Source organism: Vidua macroura, chromosome 14, assembly GCF_024509145.1.
Source record: "Vidua macroura isolate BioBank_ID:100142 chromosome 14, ASM2450914v1, whole genome shotgun sequence".
NCBI lineage: Eukaryota > Metazoa > Chordata > Aves > Passeriformes > Viduidae > Vidua > Vidua macroura.
The window spans coordinates 10,048,067-10,073,329 of NC_071584.1; the positions used below are offsets into that span (position 1 = coordinate 10,048,067).

General features: G+C 38.8%; 1 protein-coding gene across 12 annotated transcripts in view; it reads right to left on the bottom strand.

The window, feature by feature from the left end:
• Window positions 1-24,225, bottom strand: part of VBP1 (VHL binding protein 1) — a 39,585-nt gene extending 15,360 nt beyond the window's left edge. For 4 of the 12 annotated variants that reach the window (XM_053990600.1, XM_053990598.1, XM_053990597.1 and 1 more), the window contains exons 1-20: window positions 23,827-24,225; window positions 16,136-16,278; window positions 14,863-14,938; window positions 13,940-14,042; window positions 13,656-13,749; window positions 13,440-13,551; window positions 12,287-12,393; window positions 11,655-11,696; window positions 8,102-8,187; window positions 6,901-7,024; window positions 6,124-6,260; window positions 5,731-5,834; window positions 4,722-4,868; window positions 4,220-4,279; window positions 3,984-4,091; window positions 3,186-3,317; window positions 3,039-3,069; window positions 2,437-2,557; window positions 506-529; window positions 317-373 (exon numbers count right to left, since the gene is read on the bottom strand). In XM_053990600.1, the coding sequence (XP_053846575.1) occupies window positions 317-373; window positions 506-529; window positions 2,437-2,557; window positions 3,039-3,069; window positions 3,186-3,317; window positions 3,984-4,091; window positions 4,220-4,279; window positions 4,722-4,868; window positions 5,731-5,834; window positions 6,124-6,260; window positions 6,901-7,024; window positions 8,102-8,187; window positions 11,655-11,696; window positions 12,287-12,393; window positions 13,440-13,551; window positions 13,656-13,749; window positions 13,940-14,042; window positions 14,863-14,938; window positions 16,136-16,278; window positions 23,827-23,959 (1,941 nt within the window). In that variant the 5' untranslated portion in view covers window positions 23,960-24,225. The remainder of the gene's footprint in view (window positions 1-316; window positions 374-505; window positions 530-2,436; window positions 2,558-3,038; window positions 3,070-3,185; window positions 3,318-3,983; window positions 4,092-4,219; window positions 4,280-4,721; window positions 4,869-5,730; window positions 5,835-6,123; window positions 6,261-6,900; window positions 7,025-8,101; window positions 8,188-11,654; window positions 11,697-12,286; window positions 12,394-13,439; window positions 13,552-13,655; window positions 13,750-13,939; window positions 14,043-14,862; window positions 14,939-16,135; window positions 16,279-23,826) is intronic. The other 8 variants (XM_053990609.1, XM_053990601.1, XM_053990605.1 and 5 more) reach the window with 8 other exon arrangements.
• Between the last annotated feature and the right edge of the window lie 1,038 nt (window positions 24,226-25,263).

Below are 25,263 nucleotides of genomic sequence, written 5' to 3' on the forward strand. Positions count from 1 at the left end.
GAAAAACAAAAGCCCCATGAAAACAATTATATAAAATTCAAACTGCTTCCACAAGATACATCTTTTTGCATTTTAAGTATAGTAGAAAAGAAACATATAGACACACAAAGAGAATAAAGTCAAGGCTTTTAAAAACCACTGCTATAAACCTCAGATTCATCTCTTTCAATGCAGTGTGAGAATCATACCAGACTTCAAACACTATTGCCAGCAGATTTAATTTGCAGGATGGTTTGAACATCATAATTCATGACATGAAACCCACTGGTAGAGACAACTCAGTTTTCAGGAATACAAAACTAATCATGCTTCTTACCATTCCATATACAGGCACTTGAGGTGTGGTCAATGGGTATGTGATAGGAGCAGGTACCTTTAAACAAGAAAATTTTAAATTTTAGAGAAGCTCATGCATACTTAGTAATATATATATATATATAACTTTGAAAAACACATATTTTTCAGTACTAGAGATAACCAATGTATTTTCAAGAAATTGACTTACATATCCAGGATAGTGTACTCCATTCTGGCATAGCAAAAGGATAAGATAAAAAATTATTTAATAAGTATTTATGCTGGAAATTCTAACTAAGGGCTGGATTCAAGTCCAGTACTGTAACAGTTTTTAACTATGCTCATTTATTAAAACAATTACAGTGTGAAGGGAAAAAATGCAAGGACACTAACATAAGTTAATAAGCTTAGAAAGTTACCACTCATACAACTTACAGCAAAATTAGAAATTTTACTACACCTAGCCAGATTTGAGCATATTGCTTGCACAAGCACATGTGTGAGAAGCTTTTAGAGGGCATGGCATGCAATGCTCCTTCTTCCTCCCATTATTAGAGAAAGGCAAAAAAAAAAAAAAGCCAAGAAAGCCAGTGACCATTTGGCTTAAGAAGTGAATAGCAACAGATGTTTAGTCAGGTCGATGCTGCCCACATACTAACATCTGATGTCAGCACGTATCACAATATGGCAAAAGAGAAATGAAGAGCATTTTAAGCCTTATATCAGGTTGTGTTCACAGGCACACCAGTGCATGTGCTTCCTGAGGCCATGCTTTGTTAAGCTGTGCTAATTCCACTGAAACGCAGGTGAAACACTTGGCTGTGGGATAGGATGCAGTGGTACATGAATTGGAGGGTTAGCTCTGAGTGCAGAGGCCAGCCAGGACACTGAGATCTTTGCAGTTCTGGGGCACAGATTTTAAAGAGGCTCATAGCTGAGCTAGATCTTCACATCAGTAATTGTCGGGAGTTCCAGGAAAATGCACGACCAGACACCTGGCATAAAACAGTCAAATGCTTAGACCTGATGAACACATGAAATAAAACCATATCTTTAAATACACAGTAATCACTGGGTACTAAGGTACCCTCTATGTTCCAGAAATAAAAATGCATCGGCACTCTAACACATTCTAGAGCACCTAGGGGGGATAAAGAGATTGTATGGTCTCAAAAAATCTCACATGAGAGTGCAATACAACTGTGCCCTCTCATCAAATTTTTTAGTCTCATTTTTGAGTCCAGTATTGGATTTAATACTGTATTCAACTTCTCTAATTCTGAATGAGCACAGTCATAAGATAAGGAAAATAGGCATTAGAGGCAAAACGATGCTTATTGCAAAATTAAGTCAAGACAGCAGCCCAAAATTCACAGGAAATGTGGTAATTATCCTAGTTATCTATGTAACTGAGATGAACATCCACTTCCCTCTAAGACAGCTACGTTTTAGAAGTGATTCGTATTTCTATGAATATATTATGAATACACCACCCTTGAAAAATCTCTTTTTAAAATCATAGAAAAGTCAGTTGCCTACAAATACTCCTCCTAGAAATGAAAATTCTTCATTTAAATAACTGTAAAAGATACACTTAACATTTTGTACTGTGTTAAAAATATGAAGTTGCTGTTGAGCATTACCAGAAGTCCAAAGTGCTGCTTGACCTTATTATTAAGGTGCCTTGCAGGGGTTGCAGCAGTGTTTCATGATAAAACTGAAAAAGGAGCAAAGACTGGAAGGAACAGCAGTTTTGCCCTTAAAACACATTCTTTGGATTCTTAAAGGTGAATTTTTGTGTGCATGTGTACGCATCATGGGGAGTGGGAGCATCTCAAACATGCACATCAGGAATTTTCTGGACTGGGATCATTTGTTTCAATCCCAAAAGAATTTATGAACTGAGACAGGTAATCCACCTTTCACTTGAGATGTAAGTCCTTAATGCACAAGTTTTTCAGTGAGGGGAAATAAAGCATACTAAAATCTCTACTCATTCAGTAAGATCCTATGATCCTGTAAGCATTCCCTGCTACCCCCAGTCTTGTATCAAATGCCTTTGCTGTTCTTTATAAATTAACGCAAGCAGAGAAGCAGCATTTGCTAGCATGAAGTGTGATTTCACAGTACAGAAATTACCATGTGTGGAATAGTGGGTAAGGGAGTCGGGTTCCACGTGGTTGATGTGCTTGTTTTTGCTTGCCAGTTTGTTCCACCAGTAAGTTTTTTCTCTGTAGGCTGAGACCACTGCATATCTGATCTAAAATGAAACCAGGTTGTTAGTTTTCATGGAGAGGCAACAGTCAGAGTAAAACAACATAACAGGAAACCCAAACATGCCTTAATGCATGCACACAGCTGAAATCTATGAAGAAACACTCAAAATTTCAGTAATTACTTATGTATCTCTTCTCCACTAAGTATGAAGTCTGGGGCTTTTGTTTGTGTTAAAAGTGAACTACCAGTACTGTACTGTGCATATAATGATTAACTGGAGTTTGATGTAGTTTTTATAGTGTTTCATAAAAACAAAAATACTTCAATAAAAATACAGCCATTGCAAAACTAATTAAAGTGAGTTACTTTAAAACTTAAGGTTGGCTGTGTTATGGTGACTGACACTGTTCCAATGCACTTCTCAGTTATTTTGTACTCTTTCAAAGATGAGATCCTTGCCATGTTAGTGCCAGAGACTTTCAAACAGTCATGTGAGAATATTCTAAGTACATACATGCACTTACTTTTTGGATGGAGTTCCTCCAAAGCCAAGATCTGTGGGGAAAAAAAAGCAGACAAAATCCTTAAGCATTTTAATTTGGGAGGGAAAAAAAGCTTGTTTTGCTTTTAGTAAAAAATGGGAAAGTAAATTGTAAAAGCTTCACACTTACTTCCTACTAGATTTGCAAGTGAAGAATCAAGGTCATTTGCTAAAATTTTTCCACTTTGCTGGCTGGCTACAGTGGCTCTTTGACTTTGTGGTGGTACTGTGGGTTGCAATACATCATCTAGAAAGTTAAAACCTAAACAAAGAAAATAAAAGCAACTGTTAACAAAATGGTTACATTATATTTAATAAATGACATCTATAGGCCAGGAAGGTATTTTCTTTATAGAGCACTAATTTGGGTATAATGTGAAGGTTCAACATGATGGAAATATTTAGAACTTTGACAGAAGCATAGTTTAACTTCTTTTTTTTTTTCATGGAACACTATATTGTACCTACTAATCTAAAAGAATCTTTAACTGTAATTTAACAATACTTTGCTATACAGAAGAGAAAGAGTCTAACTCAGGTATTCTTCAAGAAACACACACAACCAGTTCTGCACTTCTGCAAGTGCTGTGCCTCTCAAGGGAGTCAGAGGGAAGTCATTGCCATGTATCAAGAGAAAGCACAGAAGAAAAGGGAACAGGAGCTTACCCATTAGGAGAATCCAGTGGGCCACGTTCAAAGTGTGTTCCCCCAGAGAGAGAGGAAACAGTCATTACACAGAGAATGAAATCAGTCAAAGCTAATTTTAAAGTAAATAAAAACTAACAACTGAACTGATTGCCTCTTACCAGCCCATAATCACCTTGCAAATGTATTAAGTTATTAAATTTCCAAGTGCAATAGCAATTATGCTAAATTGTTAAGCAATTCTTGCCTGTAGGGTATAAATTAGTCATGAGGCAGTTTTTACCGCTTGCAGTCCTGTACTCTGGTGCTGTAGATTTTCCTCCAAAAACAGCATCAAAGTCCACATTAATTGTTGAAGAGGCGGTACTCGAAGCTGAATGAAGAGGAAAACCTGAAAAAAAAGTTGAGTAATGAAATACACCCATGAAGTCATATCACTCATTCTAGTGAAACCAGAAAGTTTTAAAAAACAAAAAGAAAAAAAAAAAAACAAACCAAAAACAAAAAACCTTGAATTACCATCAACAGTCACAGGATGATACACAGAAGCATATGTTGGTTTATGACCACTAAAGTCATCTTTGCAAAAAAGAGAGAAGAAAATAAGATCAGTTTTAAAGAGAAAAAGGAAGAAGGAATTCAACAATTAAGTCTGAAGTTAAAAATTAGGAAATTTTACTAATATAAAAAGGCTTTTTTTTTTTTTTTTTACAGATTTGAAAAGCCAAGTAACTCCTGCATTCCCCGTTACTAAAGAGAAAGGAGGCTGCAGTTTGAAAGAAATCAGCTGCAGGTCTTAGGCTGTCTAGACTGGGCAAGCAGAACACAATAGTAGCTTATTTCAACTACAGAAATAAACGTTTAAAGAAACATAATTTACTACACCTGGAATTAATGCACCATTTTCACTTGTTAATAAAAAGTAAAGATTGGCCCAAACCACAAAAAGATTACATGGCCCACATTATTAGCATTATCACCTCCAGTTGCAAATAAATTACATGGGGTTTGGTTTTTTTACCACTAAACAGTTCCACTGTTTGTTTGGAGGAAAAAGAAGAATTGATGAAAGGGGTGGCAGATTTTACAGCTTCTTCAACTGGCTTCATATCAAAGATGTCCAGATGAGGTGGAGAACCAACACAACCATTTGAAGACGAGAAAGGACCTTTCAGATGCAGAAGTGAAGGAAAGAATACAGAGTACAAATAATGGAAAAGAAAAACAGACTGAAATGATTGAATATGAGAATATCTAGACAAAGTCAAGTTGAAAATACTCTACCTAACATCAGTCAAAGTTAATACAAATTTTAGATAGATATTATCTAAATACAAATTTTACATTCAAATTTTTAGTTTCAGATAAAAATCCTAACAGCTCTCTGTTTAGGGAAAATAATTGTAGTATTGACATAAGGTGGGAGGGGGAGAATGACAGAACATATATCAAAGAAGTTAGATACTACATTTTTGGCTTCAATAATCTACCTTTTAAACAGCATGTAAGAGTATCAATTCCACTTATTAAAATACTAATATTTACCATGGTGTTATCACTGTCTTCTTTTGGCATTTAAGCCATTTTTGACATCTAACATGACCATTCTTTGGAAGGATGGGTGAAGATATTGGGGTCCACAGCTTTTTTACAAGAACTCTGAAATTACCAACACCTTTTAAATGAGAAGTATATTAAATGTTGCTTAATTAAATGGAAATACTAGTCCAGGATCTTCTCAGTTACACCTGCTTAGGTTTCATTTCCCAGTGTTTTTCAACTTAGATCTTGAGTTATATTTCTTCTCCCTGTCCCCTATATTGAACAGTTCCACTCCTTTGTTCCATCAACACTGATGTTATGTGTTCGAGGAAGTTGGTCAGAATTTTCAGATGATTTACTTCATATTTTGTTATGAATGTTTGGAAACAAAATAGTTAAGATTTAAGATGCAGATTCAATTAAGTATGAATCTTGTATTCTAAGAATTCCCTTATCATTTAGAGAGTCAAATCAAGGTATGAGCTCACCTCCCCAGGCATTGCTTGCTGATGTTGATATAGCTGGAGTACTTTGCACAGTTGGAACAAATGCAGGCTGAAGATCAAAAAGATCACTAGAAAGGTTGGGCATGCTGAATAAGAAATGAGAGAAATATGAAGATATGTAACAGGCAATGTATTCTTGCTTTTTATGAACACTCCTACCAATCTCATTTTCTCTTATTTGCTAGGAGCCCATCAAAAACAGTGATACAACAAACTGGTAATTAAGCACTTACTGACAGAATTCCTGTGGGTACACCAAGAAAACATCAGCAAAAGGTACCTGAGAGGTAACTAGGATCACAGTCTTGCAGTTGATTGTGGAGCTACAAGTCAGTGCAGTAATTTGTTTCTTCTGGAAAGCAAAATATCTCTCACCTATTTGTTGTGGGTGCTGGTGCAGCAAAGAGGTCAACAGCTACAGTGGTATTCACACTTTTTCCTGATAAAGTGCTTGGGGATGCTGATGTGGAAGTGGAATTTGATACAACAGAGATTTCTCTTAATCGTTGCTCCTGAAAGGTGAGAGAGACAGTTGACATTTTAGTCTTATTAATTTATTAACATTTCAGTCCTGGAGACCTTTTCAAAGAAGAAAATTTTAATTATGGTCTAAATAAATGAAACACTTTTTCTTCTGTAAAGTCCTAAAACCAGAAAAATAACTGAAATTAGAGGTAAGAGTATTTGTTTTAACAAAGCATGTAAAAATCAAGGTGAGACTTGTTGTTTTAAATAACTATTTTTTAATCATATCTGCCTAGAAGTAAATCACTTCTAGTCAAGCTACACATTCCAGGCTCCCTCCACAGTCACTCAGAGAAACAGCTTAATGGACCTTTGTTTAGGAAGACTCATCTCCCTACTTTATGAGTCTCTTCATGGTTCAATTCAGACGTTTAGAATCAGTATGACAAAGTGCAACCCAGTAATAATGTAGCAATGTAACACCTTGTTTAAATTAATTTCAGGTTTACATCCCTCACTACTTCTAGGTATGTTCACTGTATTTTTACAGCACTGGTCAAAGCACAGATGTATGTTTTCCACAGCTCACACTCCTCACTGAGTGACCTTGCAAGCTTCATCACCATACACTGTTTTACCCAATTACAAAAGAATCTTTGAATACAAAACTTGATAAAAACATACTACCTTAAGTGCCTGCAGTCTAACTTGCTCCTCCTCCAATGCCTGCTGCTTTTCTTTCTCATCCATCCGGCTGAATGACATTCCTGTATTGGCAAGTGTGGAAACAGCACTGGACAGGGCACTGGCTCTAAAAAGAGCAATAATTAAAAAAAAATATTAAAAACCCACGGTCAGGTGTACATCACTTACAGTTTCATCATCAAGTGCCTTATCTAGTCACATGTCATCTTTCTCCCAGTCACTTCTTCTCTTACTCTCTGGTACGTAAGAGCAGACAACCCAAAAACAGTTTGGTGACAAAGAGGCACAAGTGCACAGAGTGACTCCCTTGAGTTTCAGCAGGTAGGAACAGGAAAATGCAGAAGACAGCAGTTGTCTTTCCTCTTTAAAGTTATCTAGATAACTAGATAACTAAACTGGAATGTTATTCAAGTGTCAGAGGCACAGAAAGCTTGTTTGTACACGATGTAACAGCAAAGAAAACACAGCATTATACATATGAACAGAGTATTGTGGCAGTGAATCCTTAGATTCTTGAAAAAAATAATCTGAGGGGAAAGACAGCAAATTGGGAACACAGTTCAGCCTGATACATTTATCAATATTTACTAAGTTTCTGTGGGAGAGAATGTCTATGCCAAAAGAGATGTCTCATTATTCAGTCAGAAATATTTTCATACATACTGATACTGTACATGACAGAAAGAATAACACAGTTTCTTTCAGCACAATTTCTTTCCAAGCTAATTTGGCTGTTCTGAGGAGGGGCTGAATAACTTTTATGAGAAGGTTAAGATAAATTCATGGTCTGAGAGGTAGGTCAAGAATATGTAAATAATAACAATTCGGATAAATACCATCCTATCTTGGGTAAGAAGAGTATCAAGATCCAAACACCTTATAAATGTTACAAGTCAAAGGACTTTAAAAAAGTAGAAGCTAAAATGAATAATATACAAGGTCTCAGCTCAGTGGTTTATTGCAGCATAATCAGAAGTCTGTCTGAGACACAGACAGACATACATCTCAAATGTGGCTAAGCTATCAGACTATTACTCACTATATGCTTTATTTATATTTCTAGGAAGATACATTCAGAAGTGAATAAAAATCAAGAATAGCACATGACTGAATCCTGAAAACTGTTAGAGTGACAATGGCAAATCTTAAGTACAGGCAGTGCTGTAATTCGCTGGGTGCTCACCTGCTGGCAGCAGAGACTTCCTTTGTTTTCTTTCCCTCCACAGAAGCCAAATGCTGTTCCAGTGCCTCAAGCAAGCTGCTGGGTGCCTAAAATTAAATGTATTTATAAAACACTGCTTCTATCAACACATCATTGTTTAGTACACACATTCGTTTTTTCATCAACTAAAAACCAACAAAACCTCACACATCAGTAATTGTGCCTTTGGATTTTGCTGCCATCGTACACACCCAAATTCCATCTACTCAGTGGTGGCTCCTTAAAAGGAGTGGGACCACAGAGGCAGAAAGGAAGGATTCCCCAGAGTGGCTCTGCTTCTGTGCATGCAAGTTAAATTCTTGGTTTTGGCAGCAGTATTTGCTATGTTAGAATTAACTGAATAACCAAAGCTGATTAAGTATTACTCCCTTAAACTCACAAAAGTCCCCAGACAAAGACCTGGCATTTTTTATATACTTTCCCCATCACCCAATAACCCAATCACTCTCCATTCAAATATTTACAGTCAAAGGCTTGCAGTAGAAACACCTGACAACAGCAGGATGTTAGGTTTGATAAAATGGAATCAAATCCAATCTGATCCCAAGGACACTACTGCAGACTGAGTAGCTATTCAACATGTAACTGTACAATAAACCAACTCAATTACTCTAAGTGAAATAAATCCTACTGCAGATTTAGATGAAGGGAATGTACCTCTAAAATGTAAATCTATTTGCCAGCTCAGTCCTCCTCACTCGGCAGGGTTTCAGAGGCACTAAGCCTCTCCTACCACTTGCCAACTTTCAGGAGGTAGAACAGATATAACAGGCATTGTTTGGAGGAAAAATAAACTTGCCCTTGCTAGCCCTTCTGTACCAAAAGCTAGAACAAGGCATTTCCTGGAAAGAGGAAAATATTATTCACACAAGGCTTTGGCAGGCAAGCTCCCCTTTGAAATATTAAGCACAATTCTAGATTCCCACTTTCATTGAAGGCAAATTCAAGCTAGATTAATTAAGAGATGAAAAAAAAAAACCAAAAAACTAATCAGAATAATCTTGTAAAACTGCTTGTCTCAAAATGAATGAAGACTTGAGCTTGTATTTCTTAAGTAGAGCAAGGTAAGCTAAGACAGTGTAGTTACCTCACCACAGGTCATGAATAAATTCAGTGTTCGACCCAGACAGCTAAATCCCAAGGGGGACATTTTGAAATAACCTTTTGGAAAGGTATCAGGGACAAAAAACCCAAACCAAACAAAAAAAACCAACCAAACAAAAACAAGAAGAAAAAAAAAAAAAACAAAACAAAACAAAAAAAATAATCCCAATCAAACCAAACCTCTCCATACTTTTACCTCTCAGGAGGCACAACAGCTTGCAGAAGGTATTGCATGGCACAGCTACTTAGATAATCTTAGTAACAGGACACTATGGCCTAATTGCAGAAAGCTTTTCCTTGTATATTTTTCTTTCCAAATCTACTCAAACTTACTTGTGTGGGAATGCATATTCTGTACTTACTTTTTTAAAAACCCACTGAAAACCCCCTCAACCACAAGAACTAAACCAAACAATCCAGTAAACTCCTCTGAACTTTCTCACTACTGCAGATATCCAACACAACATCAGACTTGGAGTGAACAGGGTAGTTTTATGTCTGAAACTGTACCTGGGCTAATCCAGCCACTGACTTGAGAAAGGCTGTATTTCATGATCCACCTCCATCCCCCACCCCCAAAGCACATGACAGACTAACATCCATACAGAGGGAAACAACCCCCTTATGTTCATGAAATACAAGAACAGTTACTAACAGAAAGCAACATCACTGTGAAACAGGGCACCTACAAAGGAAAGTATTTTCTTCACAGAAACAGGCAAAAGTGGCAGTATTAAGAAATTACAGCAAATCCTTTTGAAGTGCCACTAAATGGATGTACAATTATTCAACTCATATTAAATGCCATAACATTTTCTAAGTGGAATGTTTAACAGTGGCAGTGAAATTGCCAAAATGCACAGGATGCTGAGGTCTACCACCAGCTCAGAATTGCTTTTCTCATATAAGTGCACTTACAACAAAACAGCTGAGCTATTAGAAATAAAATGTTGTAGACATTAAGTATTTTCTCACTGAAAGTTTCAGATAAAAAAAGCAGCAAAATTAAGTTAAATACCCCTATTCCCAGTAAATAAAAAAACCCCACTTGCTTTCAAGAGCTTTAATGACCCAATTAAGTGGACAAGTGCACACTAACCCAGTGAGGTATAAATAACTTCAGACTTCAGTATAATGTGATTAGCATAATACAGCCCAGCTGAATGCTGCAGTACTAATCAAAAGACAAAGTATGACGCTGAGATCAAACATCAACAGAAAACTTCAAACTACTGTTTTCAGTCATTACCTGCTCTTACCCTGGTGGTTTCAGTCATATTTCTTTTATACCACGTAGGCAAGTTCTTAAAATGATTAATATTAAATGCTAGGAGCAAGCATTAGAGATTTGTGCTTTGAAGCATGCATGATTTCAGATGGAAATCATACTGTAGGCAGTAATGAAAACCACTGACAATGGAAGTCTGTGGCTTAGGTTTGATTTCCATATTAAAAACACACTGATTAAGGTTAGGCAAATCTTCACACTAGATATATTTTTCATGATTAACCCATGAAATTTAATTTCAAGAAGCTAATGTAGTATTAGATATGACTGTTCAAACATTACACTTTAGATTTTCAGTTTGTCACTGACTGCACTCCAACAGCTCCAGTACTCGAGCTCTAAGGCACTGCAGTTTGTGCCCAAGTCTCCTCAGGCTGTTCATTGCACCCTGCAGGTTACTCCATGCTACAGAAATAATGACAAGCACTCTGCTCTGTTGGGTTGGCCCTGGGTGAGAAATAAAACATCCCTATAAACTGAAGGGACTCAAAGAATAACCTTGTTGACCTCTGTGCACTATCAGTGTTTCCTGTTCACCAGGTCAAACCATTTTCTCACCTCCCTTCTGCCCCTCAATTTATCCTCACTGGAAGGTGTTTCCCTGCATTCCACCTTTCAGACTGAGTTTTGCAGCACACAACCTAGATTGCACATGTCCCTCATACTACTGAGTAAAATCAAAGACAGCATTAAGAGCTGATATAGAAACATCAAATTTATTCTTCAGATTTAAGGGGACAAAAAAATTTCAACAGAACCAGCTCACTGTTATCTTTAAGTGTGTTGGAAAACATTAGTTTAGAGTGAAATAGAAAGTCTTCCTCTAGGTATGGCAAGATACTTCTGCTTACCTGCCTTCTGTGATAAAAAACAGAAGTTCTTGAAAAATATTATTTTCTCTGTGTTTTATTGCTTTAAACAATCAAAAAATCACATTAAGAACTGCAAAGTGTAAGTATTGAATACATTTAATCCATGTGAGAAGCTACTATACATATTTCCCACATATAAATACATGAAAGAGAATACAGTCTCGAGAAGAAAGATTACTATGCTACATATCAACCTTTAAAAGCACAAAGAACAAAATATTGGGTTAATCAATATACAATGTACACTGACCTGAGTAAGGTCTGGAATGTCACCCTGATCAATTCCAACTTGCTGGGTTTACAAAAAAAGAAGGAAAAAAAGTACATTACTACACACAGTGCCAATGAAAATAAAAACCAGCAGTGTCTGAATGTTACATAGAAGCAAGCATATTAAAAAGGGATATTCATAATTTTCTGAACTGGTACAAGTTTCACTAGGAACACACCTTAGAAATCAAAAATGCTTTAAACTGCATCTCAAGGCAAACTCAGCTTTTCATCCAGCCTAACTTTCATGTAGAAAAGCCTGCTAGAAGCATTAGAAACAGCCGCATTGCTTACTGAAACTAGTTAAAGGAGAGCCCTATAAATATTTTTACATAGACTGCAATAATCAGTTTATACGTTCTGGAGCATTCATAAAATTTATAATGGCACTTCAGAAAGTTTACTATGTGGTCTGGCTAATAAAAAGGATACCCAAGAATCCCATTCCATGTTAATAAGCATATACAATCTTTAAAATACCTAATCTCTAGAAAACTTCCTTGTATATGAAGTTAAGCAAACAATCTGTTTAAAGGTGCTCCTATGAATATTGATACTGTACCAATACAGAGAGCTAAATTATATCCTTTCCATACACATAGATTTATTTACCTCTGCTACTTTGAGGAACTCTGACAACTTGGTCATTCTGGCTAGAAACTTTTTGTAAATATCCAAGCCTTCTTTGCACTGGTTCTTCTTCATATCAAAATATCTTTCTGAGGATGCAAATAAAACTCTTGTAAAATAATACCCTCCCCAGCAAAAAGCTGACACATTATTATAGAATTTAATTTGACACAAGCCTCAGTAAGAGAACAGACAGCAGTAACTCAAAGCTATTGAGATTTACATGCTTGTAAGAATACCTGAAACCTTTTATAATAAGTCATAGACAACTACTGATTTTTCTGTTTCAGTGTATTAGGCTATAAATGCAAAAATTTATTAAAAGTGGATACGAATCAGTGCAAATTATTAAATTAGGTATTATGGTGAATATTTTCAAAAAGCCTGCTTTTTTTTTTCAAAAAGCTGGCAATGAGACAAATTATTTTATCATTTGAAAATATTCCTGGTATTTATTTACCTTTTTAGACCCTTTATCAATTGATAAATTGATAAATTTGATACTGAAGTGGCTATGTATACTGCACTGACCTACCAAAAGGAGCATCAACCACATCTTTTACTTTTTATGGTTTTGCCCTATATACTTACAAATATGGCACTGAGTAAAAATTAATGGATTAACAGAACAAACTGATGGCTTCATTCATAAATTTGCTTAAATAGTAATGAAAAGGCTTTGCTAAGAGCTTATCACCCTTCCAAAAAAACCCATTTCATCTCATCAGCTCAGGCAGATTCAGGTACCTATCAAAGGTGACCAGTCAAGTTTTAAAGAAAGAACAGGAAAACAGAATTCAGCCACACTGTGAGTATATTAAATACTCAGAACACCACATATCTCACCAAACCTTTACAGTCCAATTGCAAAGGTTATCCATTGCATTTTCATGGTATTTTTGTTTCAGTCTCACCAATCACCCTCTTATTTCACTTTCTGTTTCAACATGTATTCTTCCAGGTAGAAGTGGATGTGTAAGCCTATGCTCCTGGTCACTAAAACTAAGACAGGCTTCATTTCACAGCAACAGAGCAGAGAAAATTTATTAAGAAACTGAAGTCAGACATTCTCTATGTTCTTTAGTTTTCTCAGTATCTTTCACAAAATTCAAAAGCTAAAAAAATTCTCACATACCTAAAAGATTAATAATCCCCTCATTGTATGCTGCAAAAAGTCTAATGGAATCTTTAAAGAGGAGCATAAAGGCAGCATTTATAACACCATTTGTTAGTTCATTTGGATTTGCCTGTGTAGAAAGCAATGAGAAAGTACATTAGTATTTAACAAAATAATGAAACTCTCACTTCAAAGTGAGAGAATGTTACTTAACACTGAGCTTAAAGTACTTACATCAAAATCAAGGAGTGCATCAAGCTGGTTCTGTATGATTGGAAGAGTTTTCAGAAGCTTTTCAGGATTCATAGTTCTCATCACTCCATCTATCCTACAGAGTAAAAGACACACGTTTACAACATAGAGATCTCAGCACACATTGTATTGTTTCAACAGTGCAATATTGCTTCAAAGGGCCAGAAGAGCACTGTTCTATGACAAGCTCAGGAACAACTGTATTCTTCCTTGTCCCACCCCCTGCAACAGGAAGGATCAAACAGAAGTAGCAGTAGTAGTCTTACCCTCTTTTCATTTTGGTGAAGTCAACTGCTACAAGTCTATATGAAAGTGCTTTTTCATTCAAGTATCTGCTGTATCGCCTGATGAAGGTAGACATATCATAGCCTAAAAGTTAAGCATTTGTAAGTTAGACACTTTGAAGGGATACAGTTTTTCAGTTCTTTTCAAGAACTGCTCTATTTTACGTCAGCTTGCATAAGAAGTCCTTCCTAGGCACTTTCCAGGATCTTGAGATGTGATATTAGTTTCTTCCCAAGTGGCTAAGATTAGAAAAGCATTTGTTGCAATTATGAGAATAAACACCTTAAACACATTAAAATATTAGACAAGAACTGAGCATAAAATATTAGGCAAGCACCAAGCAGTTCTTGTTAAGATGTTCTTGAAATCAGAATAAAAATGTATTTCTAGCAAAATGCTGAAGAGTTTGGTAACTTATCTGCCATCCCTCAAAACCCACATAAAAACCTAAAAATGTTTTCTACCACTAGCAAGTAATTAAAGGACTTATCAGAGATTTGAAGAAGTTCTCCCTATTTATACAGCACATCTTAGTTACCATTCCATGCACCTTAACAGTAAATATTTACTCTTGAGGCTTTAAAATACAACAACAAAAATTATCGTGCTGATAATTCATCAGGTTTATTCTAATGAGCATCAAGAGCTCACTTTGTAAAATTTACAGCTGTGTATGTGCAATGCTACATACATTACAGACAGATTTCTACTACTCACCTAGGTAACTCAGAATCTCACTTTACCTGTGTCTACATTCTTGGCTGGACATTCTTTGATGTCTCACACAATAAAAATCAAAACATCCTTCCATTTAAATATCATTTAGCTCCTAGTGTGCACCAATACATGCACCATCACAGAGAATAAAGGAGTACAGTTATTTCCTTCAGTGAAAGATCCTTACCCTGCATGGCACTTTTGTCCAGGTAGTTATTTAAGTTGAACAAAGTGTTCCGGGATGCAAGATACTGGATAAAGCGCTGTTGGTGAAGAAAAAAATTGAGAACGTAATTGTTGTGAGAGTCAAAACATAGAAGCATTCTACAAGCAAACTACACTTGTAACTGTTTCTAGTAACCTCTATCTACAATAGAAATTAGTTAAAAGGGAAAAATATTAGAGGAAAATCTGAAAATACTCCTTGGCAAAGCCTATGACGTCCAAAACTCAATTTGGCAAAAATATAAATTTAAACTAAACAAAGAGACATCATTGCTTGTGAATAAAATGCAAATAATCCTAGAGGAAGCTGCCTAGTTAACTTTGTACTTTAGAACAGACAAGCAGGAAAAAACAAAACAAAAATACTACTTGCATAATCCAGGCTGCTAAAGTCTGATGTAGCTCAGCTGCTGTAGTGTGAAGAGCACACTATGTTTTACAGGTCACTTCAATCAAGTTCACAGAGCTTTGCAAAGAGGAGGAACACCAAGCTTTCACAGCAGTTTAATGGCTGGAAAGCACTTGGAAGAATTGTCACTTCAGTGTTACCAGTTGAACCATCATTTCTTAGGTCAATGACCACACATAGGCTCAGGACTGTCACCTGACCAAAGTTTGGCTTTTAACTTAAGGCTTGTGCAAGAGAGGCTACATTTCTAACTCCATGTTATTGACTAGGAAGTTTTTAATAAATTGTGATGAAATAATTTAAGTGAATGAAATGAAGTAGAACAGTGTAGAACAGTGTTTCAGAGGAATGTTAACAGCAACAACAAATGAAGACTCAGCCCATCAGACGATGTCTTGCAAGATCAAGTATTCTAGTCACCATATTCCTCTCCCCTTTACCAAGTATTCTTTCTTATCTGTTATTAGGTTGGCTGCACATTTATGGAGTGCTAACAAGACCCTTCTGCTGTGCTCTTACTGATAAGCACTACCCTAATGAAGTAAAGCTCATCAGAAGTCTTTCAAGCCTTTATTCTAGAAAGGTCACTCATTATTCCCTCACAGACCAACCCAGATACCTGCAGGTAAATTGCAAACACTGATATATTTTGGTATTGAAATAATGAAGGAATATTTTTTTTTCCTCTGGAAAAATACTTTAGAGCTATCAACAAAGGAAAAACAAAGATCTCTGAAAAACTGAAGTACCTATCTAATGCTTTACAGATTGAGACAAGTTTTAAAAAGCTGTCTAGTAGGTTTTAGGAGAACGAATCGTGTCTTACCTCATTTCCATACATCATGAGGTGGTGTGTTGTAATTAGAGCTTTGAACACTACAACCCAGCTACTGTTTGCAGTTCTCTCAAAGAGTGTATCTGCCAACTGTGGAATATTCACATTCATTTCATTTGTGCACTGTATTAGATCTAAATTAAAGGAAAAAAAAAATAAAGCATTACAATGAATTACATGCTCAGAGGATCAACATGTTATTTTGTGGTTTTTACACTGAGAATTCATACTGGAAGCATTAACTTCAGTTATTTGTTTAAGAAATAATTGAATTTCTTTACTCTCCTTGCTCAGATCCACTACATTTTACTGAAACACTCCAAGTATGAACTTCAAAGGCATTTCAGTAATTTTATGGAATCCCAATAACTCATCAATACCTGTTCCATTAAAATGGAGCCCAAGTTAGTCTCTGAAAGCCCGTGTGAGCTTGCTGGATGTGTGACCTTCTGGGTGCTCAATGCCCAAGGCCACTCCATCTAACCAAAAAAATGACAATCTGAGAAGCAAGGAAAAGCTGAGACATCCCAACCTCATGAGATCAACAGGCAGCAAAACCCTGCCACTCCCACCTAGGCCTGAGTACTCCCACATGATGGCAAATGGGATGCTACGAATCTGTAAAATACACCTCTTTTGTGTAAGAATGAAGAGCAAGAATTTGCATCTATCCACCCTTCCACTTAGCTTAAAAACACCTGATCACAAGCCTACTGAGTACTTTATGATGGATCATGGTAGGTCTCAGGCTTTGGTATAAAAAAGCTCTTTGTGTCCTAGCCTGACAATAAACTCAGTAAGTAGAACATTAACCTGGGAGGTCAGAGACAGAGGTTCAAGACTTTTGCTGAGATTTAGTACAAATCCAGGACAGGCTGCAGCAGACACATGGGAAGAGTACTTGTCTGAGAAGGCTAAAGAAGGTACTTGCTGAGAAAAGAGCATAGAATTGAACCCAGGACTACTCTAAACCCCTCAAGACATGCACATCAGACATTTATTCTCTCCCTGTGCTAAATTTGGTTCAGGTGTGATCAAAGTACAGCCTAAGGACTGGGCAAGGCCAGTAAAACAAACATTTGGTTTGAAAAGCTTCCTTTGTGGCCTCTAATTTCAGCTGAGCCTGTGAGCAGCCCACTGGCAGCAGAGCCCATTGCTGCTTGTGCAGCTTGTCTGGGTGAGGACCTGAAGGAGGGCGGGTGCCTGGGCAGCCAGGCAGCAGCTGAGCTCCGAGGTGCTGGCACCACTGGAACGGCCAACTGCTCTGCCTTAGCAGCAGCACAGAGAGCAAAGTCTGTGTCATCATAAGCACTTCAAATGTCAGCTCAGAGCTCACACACTGATAATTTAGCACAAAATATTTCACAGAAATACTGCACTTAAAATGTGTATCTTTCTAGTGCACAGACTATATTATAGATGGACCTTAACTAAAGATTGGTTTATTAAGAAAGAGTCTTTTATTGCTGTTTAAAATAGTTTAATAACCAGAGCAATTTTAACAGAGTAAAGAATTTTATTATCTCATCAAGGTTAAAAGCTATAAAATGCAAGTTATAACAAGTTACTGATTTCATTAACATGTCAGAGGTTTCCAAGTACGTACAAGATATGGAAGCTGGGATAAAAACTTTCACTCTTATTAGCAACACACAAAAATGCTGAAATAACTGCACAAAAAGAAGAGCACCAGAAAGAAGTTTTAAGCAAGCTATACGTCAAAACCTTATTGCTGAGTTTCAAATAGTTCAATATTTACAAATGTGAACTTTCTCAAAACCCAAGTAATTTGTTAGCTACTGCTCCCTACTCATGATTGTATCATCAGATGCTCTGTCAAATTAAGAAGTACTTTAACCTAGATGTCCAAAGAGTCTATAGGCAATTATTGCCCCATACAATGAAGCATGTCCCAATCCCAGAATTTATACATAGAAAAATATTAAATTATAATTCAACAGCCTCATCAATTGAATGGGGATTTTGTTGTGACATTTCTAAGTAGTTCTCTCAACACACACTCAGGCAACTAAGTCTTCCTAAATCCAATCAGTTTATAATCAAGTATCATAGAAATACATGGAAAATACTGAGCAGTAGCTAAGAGCAGCAGCTGTTGTGTCTGTACCCTGCACAGAAATGTTACAGGACTATTACAAGTCCTACTCTCAGTTTATAAAATCCAACCAACCAACAAAACCCCAATGAACAAAAATATCAAACTTTTTCAAGAGCAATACCTATAAAACTAGGTAACAGTTAAAGAAATTCCATTGATCTGCTGAGGTCAAAGACCACACAGCTTATCGAAAATATTAATTCAGCACAAAGTCCTTTTGCTTCACATAACCAGTAAGCAAGTCAAATTTTTCACTGAAGACTTTTCAATATTAAATGTGCTTATTAAATAACAGATGAAACTAGGAAGGAAGATCTAGGTTAAAAACCAAAATCTTGCTGCTCTCCAGTCAAGCTAGCCAAGGTATTTTCATTTGTATTTTGCCGGTGCTCCCCAGGGAGATTCCTGTCCTGTCACTTTCCCTCAAGATAAGATCTCCCAGCAGATGTTCCAGCAGACCCCAAGATGGTGCTAACACTTGGAAATCCTTTTCACATTCTAATATCTGCGACTGCTATTGAGTGTTCTTACAGTAGTACTGCTGGAGCACAATGTGACAGGAATCCTGCTGTTGGCACCTGTGTGCAGTGCTCTAACTGGTGAGCTCTCCTTAAGCCCCACATCCATAAAACAAGTTTTGCCTTATGCCAGAATAAAGGTTTACTTCCACAAGAAGCCATGCAGATCTCTTCTGTCAAGTATCAGCAACAGAGTGGAGCTGACAGAGCCTGAGCAGCTCTTTTGTTATTGTTTCATTCTCAAGTGTGGGCACTTCTGTGTAAGATACGTGTCCGTCCATTTCAAAAGGCAACCAAAATGAAACAGTTCACATAGGCAGGGCCACTAGGAGTCTAATTCAAGCTGTGTCTGAGTGAGCTGCCACCCCCCTGCGCTCAAGACATGCTGAGGACAACACTCACTGGCTGCCCTGAAGACCATTTTTACAGGGGGTTCTCAGCACAGTGTGGTCTTTGATTCCAAAACTTCCTTCAACACCCAAGCATGTAGATCACAGTTACCAATATTGGAGAACACGTGCTTAGACAAACAAAATGTCTCTGAAATACTAAACTAAGCAAAAAATGTCAGTGCATTTTATAGGCCAAAACTGGACCTTCTTAAGAGCATGTTGCAGAAGACCAAGTTTAAAAATAAAGCTACTTCAAGGCTTCAATAAGGCTACTTGGGGTAATTAAAAAAAATATTATTTTACAACTAGCAATAAAAATAAAGCTGGCATTACATTTTAATCCTACAATTGAGATACATAAAAAGAAATGCAAGTGCCATTTCTCTAAAATGATTCTTCTAAGCCTGCAACAGGAGTATCTGTATAGACACAACTGTAGGGACCTATTACAGCTGGTGGCACAGAAGGAAAAGGCTGTTATCCCCATACAGCTGGAAGTACAGAGGAGCACATGCACCTGAGAGACTGACAGCTGGGCAACAGTAACATGGATGTTGGCAGCAAAAACTGGAATGAAATGCACAGGGTGAGTGATGCTCATTTTCTTATCGCAGTACTTATATAAACACTTCACCACTCAAAGCATTTTGCCAATTACCCAGAGGAATCATTTCAACTACAAGTGAAACTGCAGTGCTATTTCCAGAATGGAATTTAGAAACATGTTAACATCACACAGGGAAAAAAAAAAAAAAAAAAAAAAAAAAAAAAAAAAAAAAAAATCTAACTGCTTTAAGCCAGAAGAGTACCATAGGGGCTTTCAAGCAGCCAGTGGAAATCTTACTGCCTAGAAGAGTACTGAGTATTTCTTTTCTACAACTCATCTGAAATACTGCGACATCATCTATGAAGCTATACAGCTCTTCGGAGAACAGCGTGCATAAATCCAGATATGAAATACAAAATAAAATATACATATATCAGGTTTTTGGAAAATTCCCAGCCAGGCACTGACAAAAACTGACATACTTTTCAACTTTTAAGTAATATGAATGGTCATAATTTTCTTGAGTCAAGAATCTCTCTCAAGAGAGCTGTAAATACATAAGATAAAGGCAACCATAATAGTTTAATATTCCTGTATTTCTTCCATTTTGTCACAGGACTGAAATTGCTCTAAGACAGACATAAAAATTAAGACCATTTTTCTCAGTCCTAGCAGTCTTAAAAAAATACATTTTCTTCTGGAAAGTTGCATCATATATGGCACATTACAAAAATATAAAACATCAGAGGCACTTCAGCCAACTTTCTCAGTGCAGCCAAGGAAAGCAACAATTTTTGCTGGAAGACTTAAAAGATAGCACTCAACTGTTACAAACATTGTAATGCCCATGTTTGCTCATAGTGCACATTTGAGAGCAATCCTTAAATTTTAGTTATATAATACCAGCTACATCTGAATTATGAGTTACTTTACCACAAGCAAAGCAATTCAGCTATTCTGTCCCACTCCCCCACTAAACAAGGACACAGGACAGACAGCCCATAATGTTTTTAAGAAAAGCTATATACAACCCCCATTTATAGATCCCAACAATATTAACTATTTTTTTTTGTTCAAGTTAAATTTCCTCAATTATTGTACTGAAAAACTTCACAAATTGCTAAAGAACTTCAAAGGAATGACAGCCCCTGGTCTGTGTAAAGGGTTCAAGAAAATGCCTTTGTCCTGTACCACAACTTGTACATCTCTGCAAAAGCCACACTGCATCAGCATTCACTTGACAGTCAAAAGCTCTGGTTGCCAAAATAAAGAATGGGCAGTACCAGAATTACCACTTCTTAGAAGGTTTCCAAAGCTTGTATATATTATGGGAGTTTTAAGTTTTGATTAGCAACATTAACTACTGTCCCCTCCCCTGTGCTTCTTCAGAGGGCTGTATGCAAGTTAAACAGAAGCTGTTTTTTCATTACGTGTTAATTTAAAAGTTTAAGCTGCAATTAATTTAGGGGTTTGTTTTTTCCAAGTTTTGGTCTACACACAAGTCTACTCAGCCAATTACCAGCTTGGCTAGAGCTTTAATTTATTCTTTTTTCTTGTGACTCTTCAGTAGTTAGACAAGAGGAGGTTTGCCTCCAGAAGTGTAACAGCCCCACTCTGCTGGAACCCAGACTCTGCAGGCTGAGAAGTGACAGAACTCTCACTAGGAAAGAAGAGACAAGACCTTCAGGTGCTCCACTACCAGCCTCTATAGAACATTTTATATTATCCAAAAATATTACAAAATACTACAGAAATAGATCTGTTTACTTATTTAGGACACCATGACCTACTTTAAAAGGTAAATCCCCAAGTATGCCCACTGACATTGCTTAGGTTTTTTGTGGGTGTTTTTTCACTCCTAAGGTGAAATATGACTATACTACTCAGCAGTTAGCAGTCAGACAAACCACAAGACTCTTAAATACTCACAGACACTGCATATGTAAGACCTTTCTGTAAAAACCTATATTGTAATACCACAGATTTTCTTGCTGAGGAAACTTGGCAATAAAGGGATTTTAAGAATTAATCTGAACAGAGGGCACAAACTGATACTCCTCCACAATCCCTGAAACAGCTACAGCAACTTTCAAAAAACTGTTCCTGGTAAAGCTTTTTCCTGAGCAGCAATTACAAATAATACCAGATGGTGTAGCATTTTGAATGACACACACACACACACGTAATGACCAGAGTACAACTACCAGAGTTTTACATTAAACCAAGCTATATTTTCCTTCATAATTTACTTAAATTGGGAAATACTTGCACTGTACCTTGGAAAAATACACTGTATGATTTTTTTTCCCCCAGAGAGTACAGTATTTCGTATCTACCTGCTCACATTTAATACAAGTCCTGTGCACAAGTAAAAAATAAGAAGCGTACTCTAAGGGTTGCAGATATTTGAAAAGCAGTGCCTGGGTATGCTCAATGAAGACAGGATCATGTTCATTGGGATTTTTTTAACCCCTTACAGACATATTTAAGGTACCATATTTCACATATTTTTTTTTTCCCTACCCCACCAAAGCATTCCTCTATTTCAGATACCAAGTGACACTAAGATTTTTGTCTGTCTTAGGCCAAAGTCTGAGCAAATGAATTACACCAGAATACAGAACTCATCTGGCACAGAAGAGGACTGTCAGGAGAGTGACTGACAGCTCTAAACAGCCTGGGATCAAAAGGAACTTATTAGTCAAAAAGCAATCTCAGTTTATGGTATTCTCAAGGATTATTCCATGTTCCCATTTTCTTATTTTGTAAGGGTGATTTATAGCAGATGATATTATTTCAATAAAATTTTCAATCAACACACTACCTTTTTTCAGATTCAGAAGCTTTCAAACTATTGAGCAAACTGTCACCACTTTCTGGCTTCCTGTTATGTTGCCATTTCTGGACTCAAAGGTTACCTCACTGAACTTGTACCACAGGCAGAACACAAAACCAGAAGAAATAAGGTAACTTTAAAAAGGTATCTTTAGAAAAAAAATTGTCAGTTACCCAGTTTTAAGGCTTTTCATTTCAACACAATGGCTGCAACGATCACTACTGTAGCTGGATGCCACCCATTCAGATCAGTAACAAATGAAATATATATTTGGCTGGTTTTAACTGTTTGATCCACACCGAAAACTCTCACACAAGTCAGTACGAGCAGACCAGTGTCACAGGGTCACACATCCCAACTATCCTCAAACAATATAACCCAGAACGCTTCTGCCGAGAGCCTGAACCAGCAGCACCTTTAGTACCATCAATTTGTATGAATTCTGCAAAGCTATCAGCCCGTCTTTGAAGAAACCAGCAAAAGGCTTCAAGCCTTTTTTCCTCTCTTTAATGGAAACACACACACTTATTTTGCTTTTACAAGCTGGAGAGCAACAGAACGTACAAGATTTGTGCACTTTTGAGCAGTCAGACAGGAACTCAAATTGCTACTCTGTTACTAAAGCCTGGAGCGAAGCAACACCACTAATACTTCTGTGGATTTCAGGGGTAACCCTCTGCATCTTTTGGTATAGAGAAAGACGTTTTAACATACTAAGTTTAAACGTATTAGCGGTAACATACTCTCATCCAGAAGAAACGCACTGATCAACCTACGCCCTTCCCTTTACCTCGCTTTTAATCTTTTACCTCGTTTCGCGAGCCATAAAAAACTATGATATTTCGGGAAATGTTCGAAATGTTTAAACGGCTGTAGTCCACGGGATGCACGGAAGGACTAAACAGTGCTTAAAAAGAATTAAATTCTGCCTTGAAAAGAAAACAAACCTTTTCCCCAGGTGCTGGATTAATAAGCACCACTGTATCCAGAGCACAAGAGCTAAGCAGCTCTCAACGGGAACAGCTCATGAGGTTGGAATATTTTTGCTCCCCGGGCGCGACCAGGTGTTACAAACCTCGCTCCCTCCACGTGGAAAATAAGTTCTGGAGATCACACCAGTCAGGTCCACCCAGATTTACACGACAGCCCCCTCCAGGTGCAAGCGGCCACCTCCCCCCTGTCCCCCGCCCGTGGCCGGAGGGCCCGGCTGCCGGGCTGCTCGGAGCTCCAACTCCGGGCCCACCCGGCCCCGCCGCCAGGTCCTACTCACAGTCCAGGTGCTTCTTCTTGGGGCCCATCACCTCGTGGGTCGTCGCCTTGCACACAGCCTTGGCGACGGCCGAGCCGGTCACGCTGTGCTGCGCCGCCGTGATGCGGTCGGTGATCGACTGCCCCGACATCATCGCCGCGGCCCTGGCGGCGGCTCCGCCGCGGTCCCCCCGCAAGGCCGGGACGGCGGCTCCCCCGCGGCCGGGGGCGAGCGCAGCCTCCCGGAGGAAGGGCGCCGGCGGCTCCCTCCGGCGGGAGCGCTCGCCGGGCTCCGCCTCAGCGGCTCCTCTCGGCCGCCGCCGCGGGGGCTCTTGCCGCTGCTCCGCGGAGCGGCGGCGGGGATCGCTCGGCTCCCAGCACCGCTCGGCGCTGCCGCCTCCGCCCGCGGGTGCGCCCCGGCTTTCCCTTTCACATTACGCTCACAGACAAAATGGCGGCGGCCGCGGCGTCAGGTGACCGCGCGCCCGCCCCGCTCCCGCCCCGCCGCTGCCGAGCGGGGCCGCGGCCCCACCGGAGCGGGGCCGGGAGCGGGGCTGGAACCGGGAGCGGGCCAGGAGCCAAGGCCGCCCCCCACGCCGGGCCTCAGGTGTCCGCGGGCGGTGGGGACCCACCCCCGCAGCGCCGAGGCGCTCCGTGACTCGCCGCCCCCAGCACCGCAGAATCACAGAATCAACTTGGATGGAAAAGACCTCTGCGATCATTGATCCCAGGCTGTGACCGAACACCACCATGTCAACCACACCACGGCACTGAGTCTTTTCTTAAACACCTCTGGGTCGGTGACTCCACCACCTCCGTGGGCAGCCCATTCCAATGTCTGATCACCTTTTCTGTGAAGAAATCCCTCCTAATGTCCAACCTAAACCTCCCCTGGTCCAACCTAAGTCTCCCCATGAGACTACGATCTCGTTCTGTCGCTATCTGCCTGGGAGACGAGGCCACTCCTCAGCTGGCTGCAGCCTCCTTTCAGGGAATTGCCCGCCGGCTCTTTGTTTCGTGGGTGGGTGTGAATGAAAAATAAAACCTGCCGAGTCGTCACGGCGAGTTAGCTGTGGGAGAAGCACCGGCGGAGGAGCGGGGGCAGCGCTGCCGCGGGGTGGGCGAGGGGAGTGATCGAGATGAGATTTTCACCACAGATCACAACGGCTTGGGTTGGAAGGGGCCTCAAGGACAGTCTAGTTCCACCTACCTGCCATGGGCAGGGACACCTTCTGCTGGACGCGCTTACACTCGTTTTTGTGGTGGTGAGTTTTCTTTTCTCTTGCAGACTTTCAGAAGCAACGTCTGGGAAAAAAAAAAAAAAAAAAAAAAGCCCAACCTCCCATGCTGAGCCTGTTTCAAGGGACTGTAGAAGCATTTAGGTTGGAAAAGACCTCTGAGCTCATCGAGTCAAACCCTTAACCCGGCACTGCCAAGCCCACCACTAAAACCTGTCACC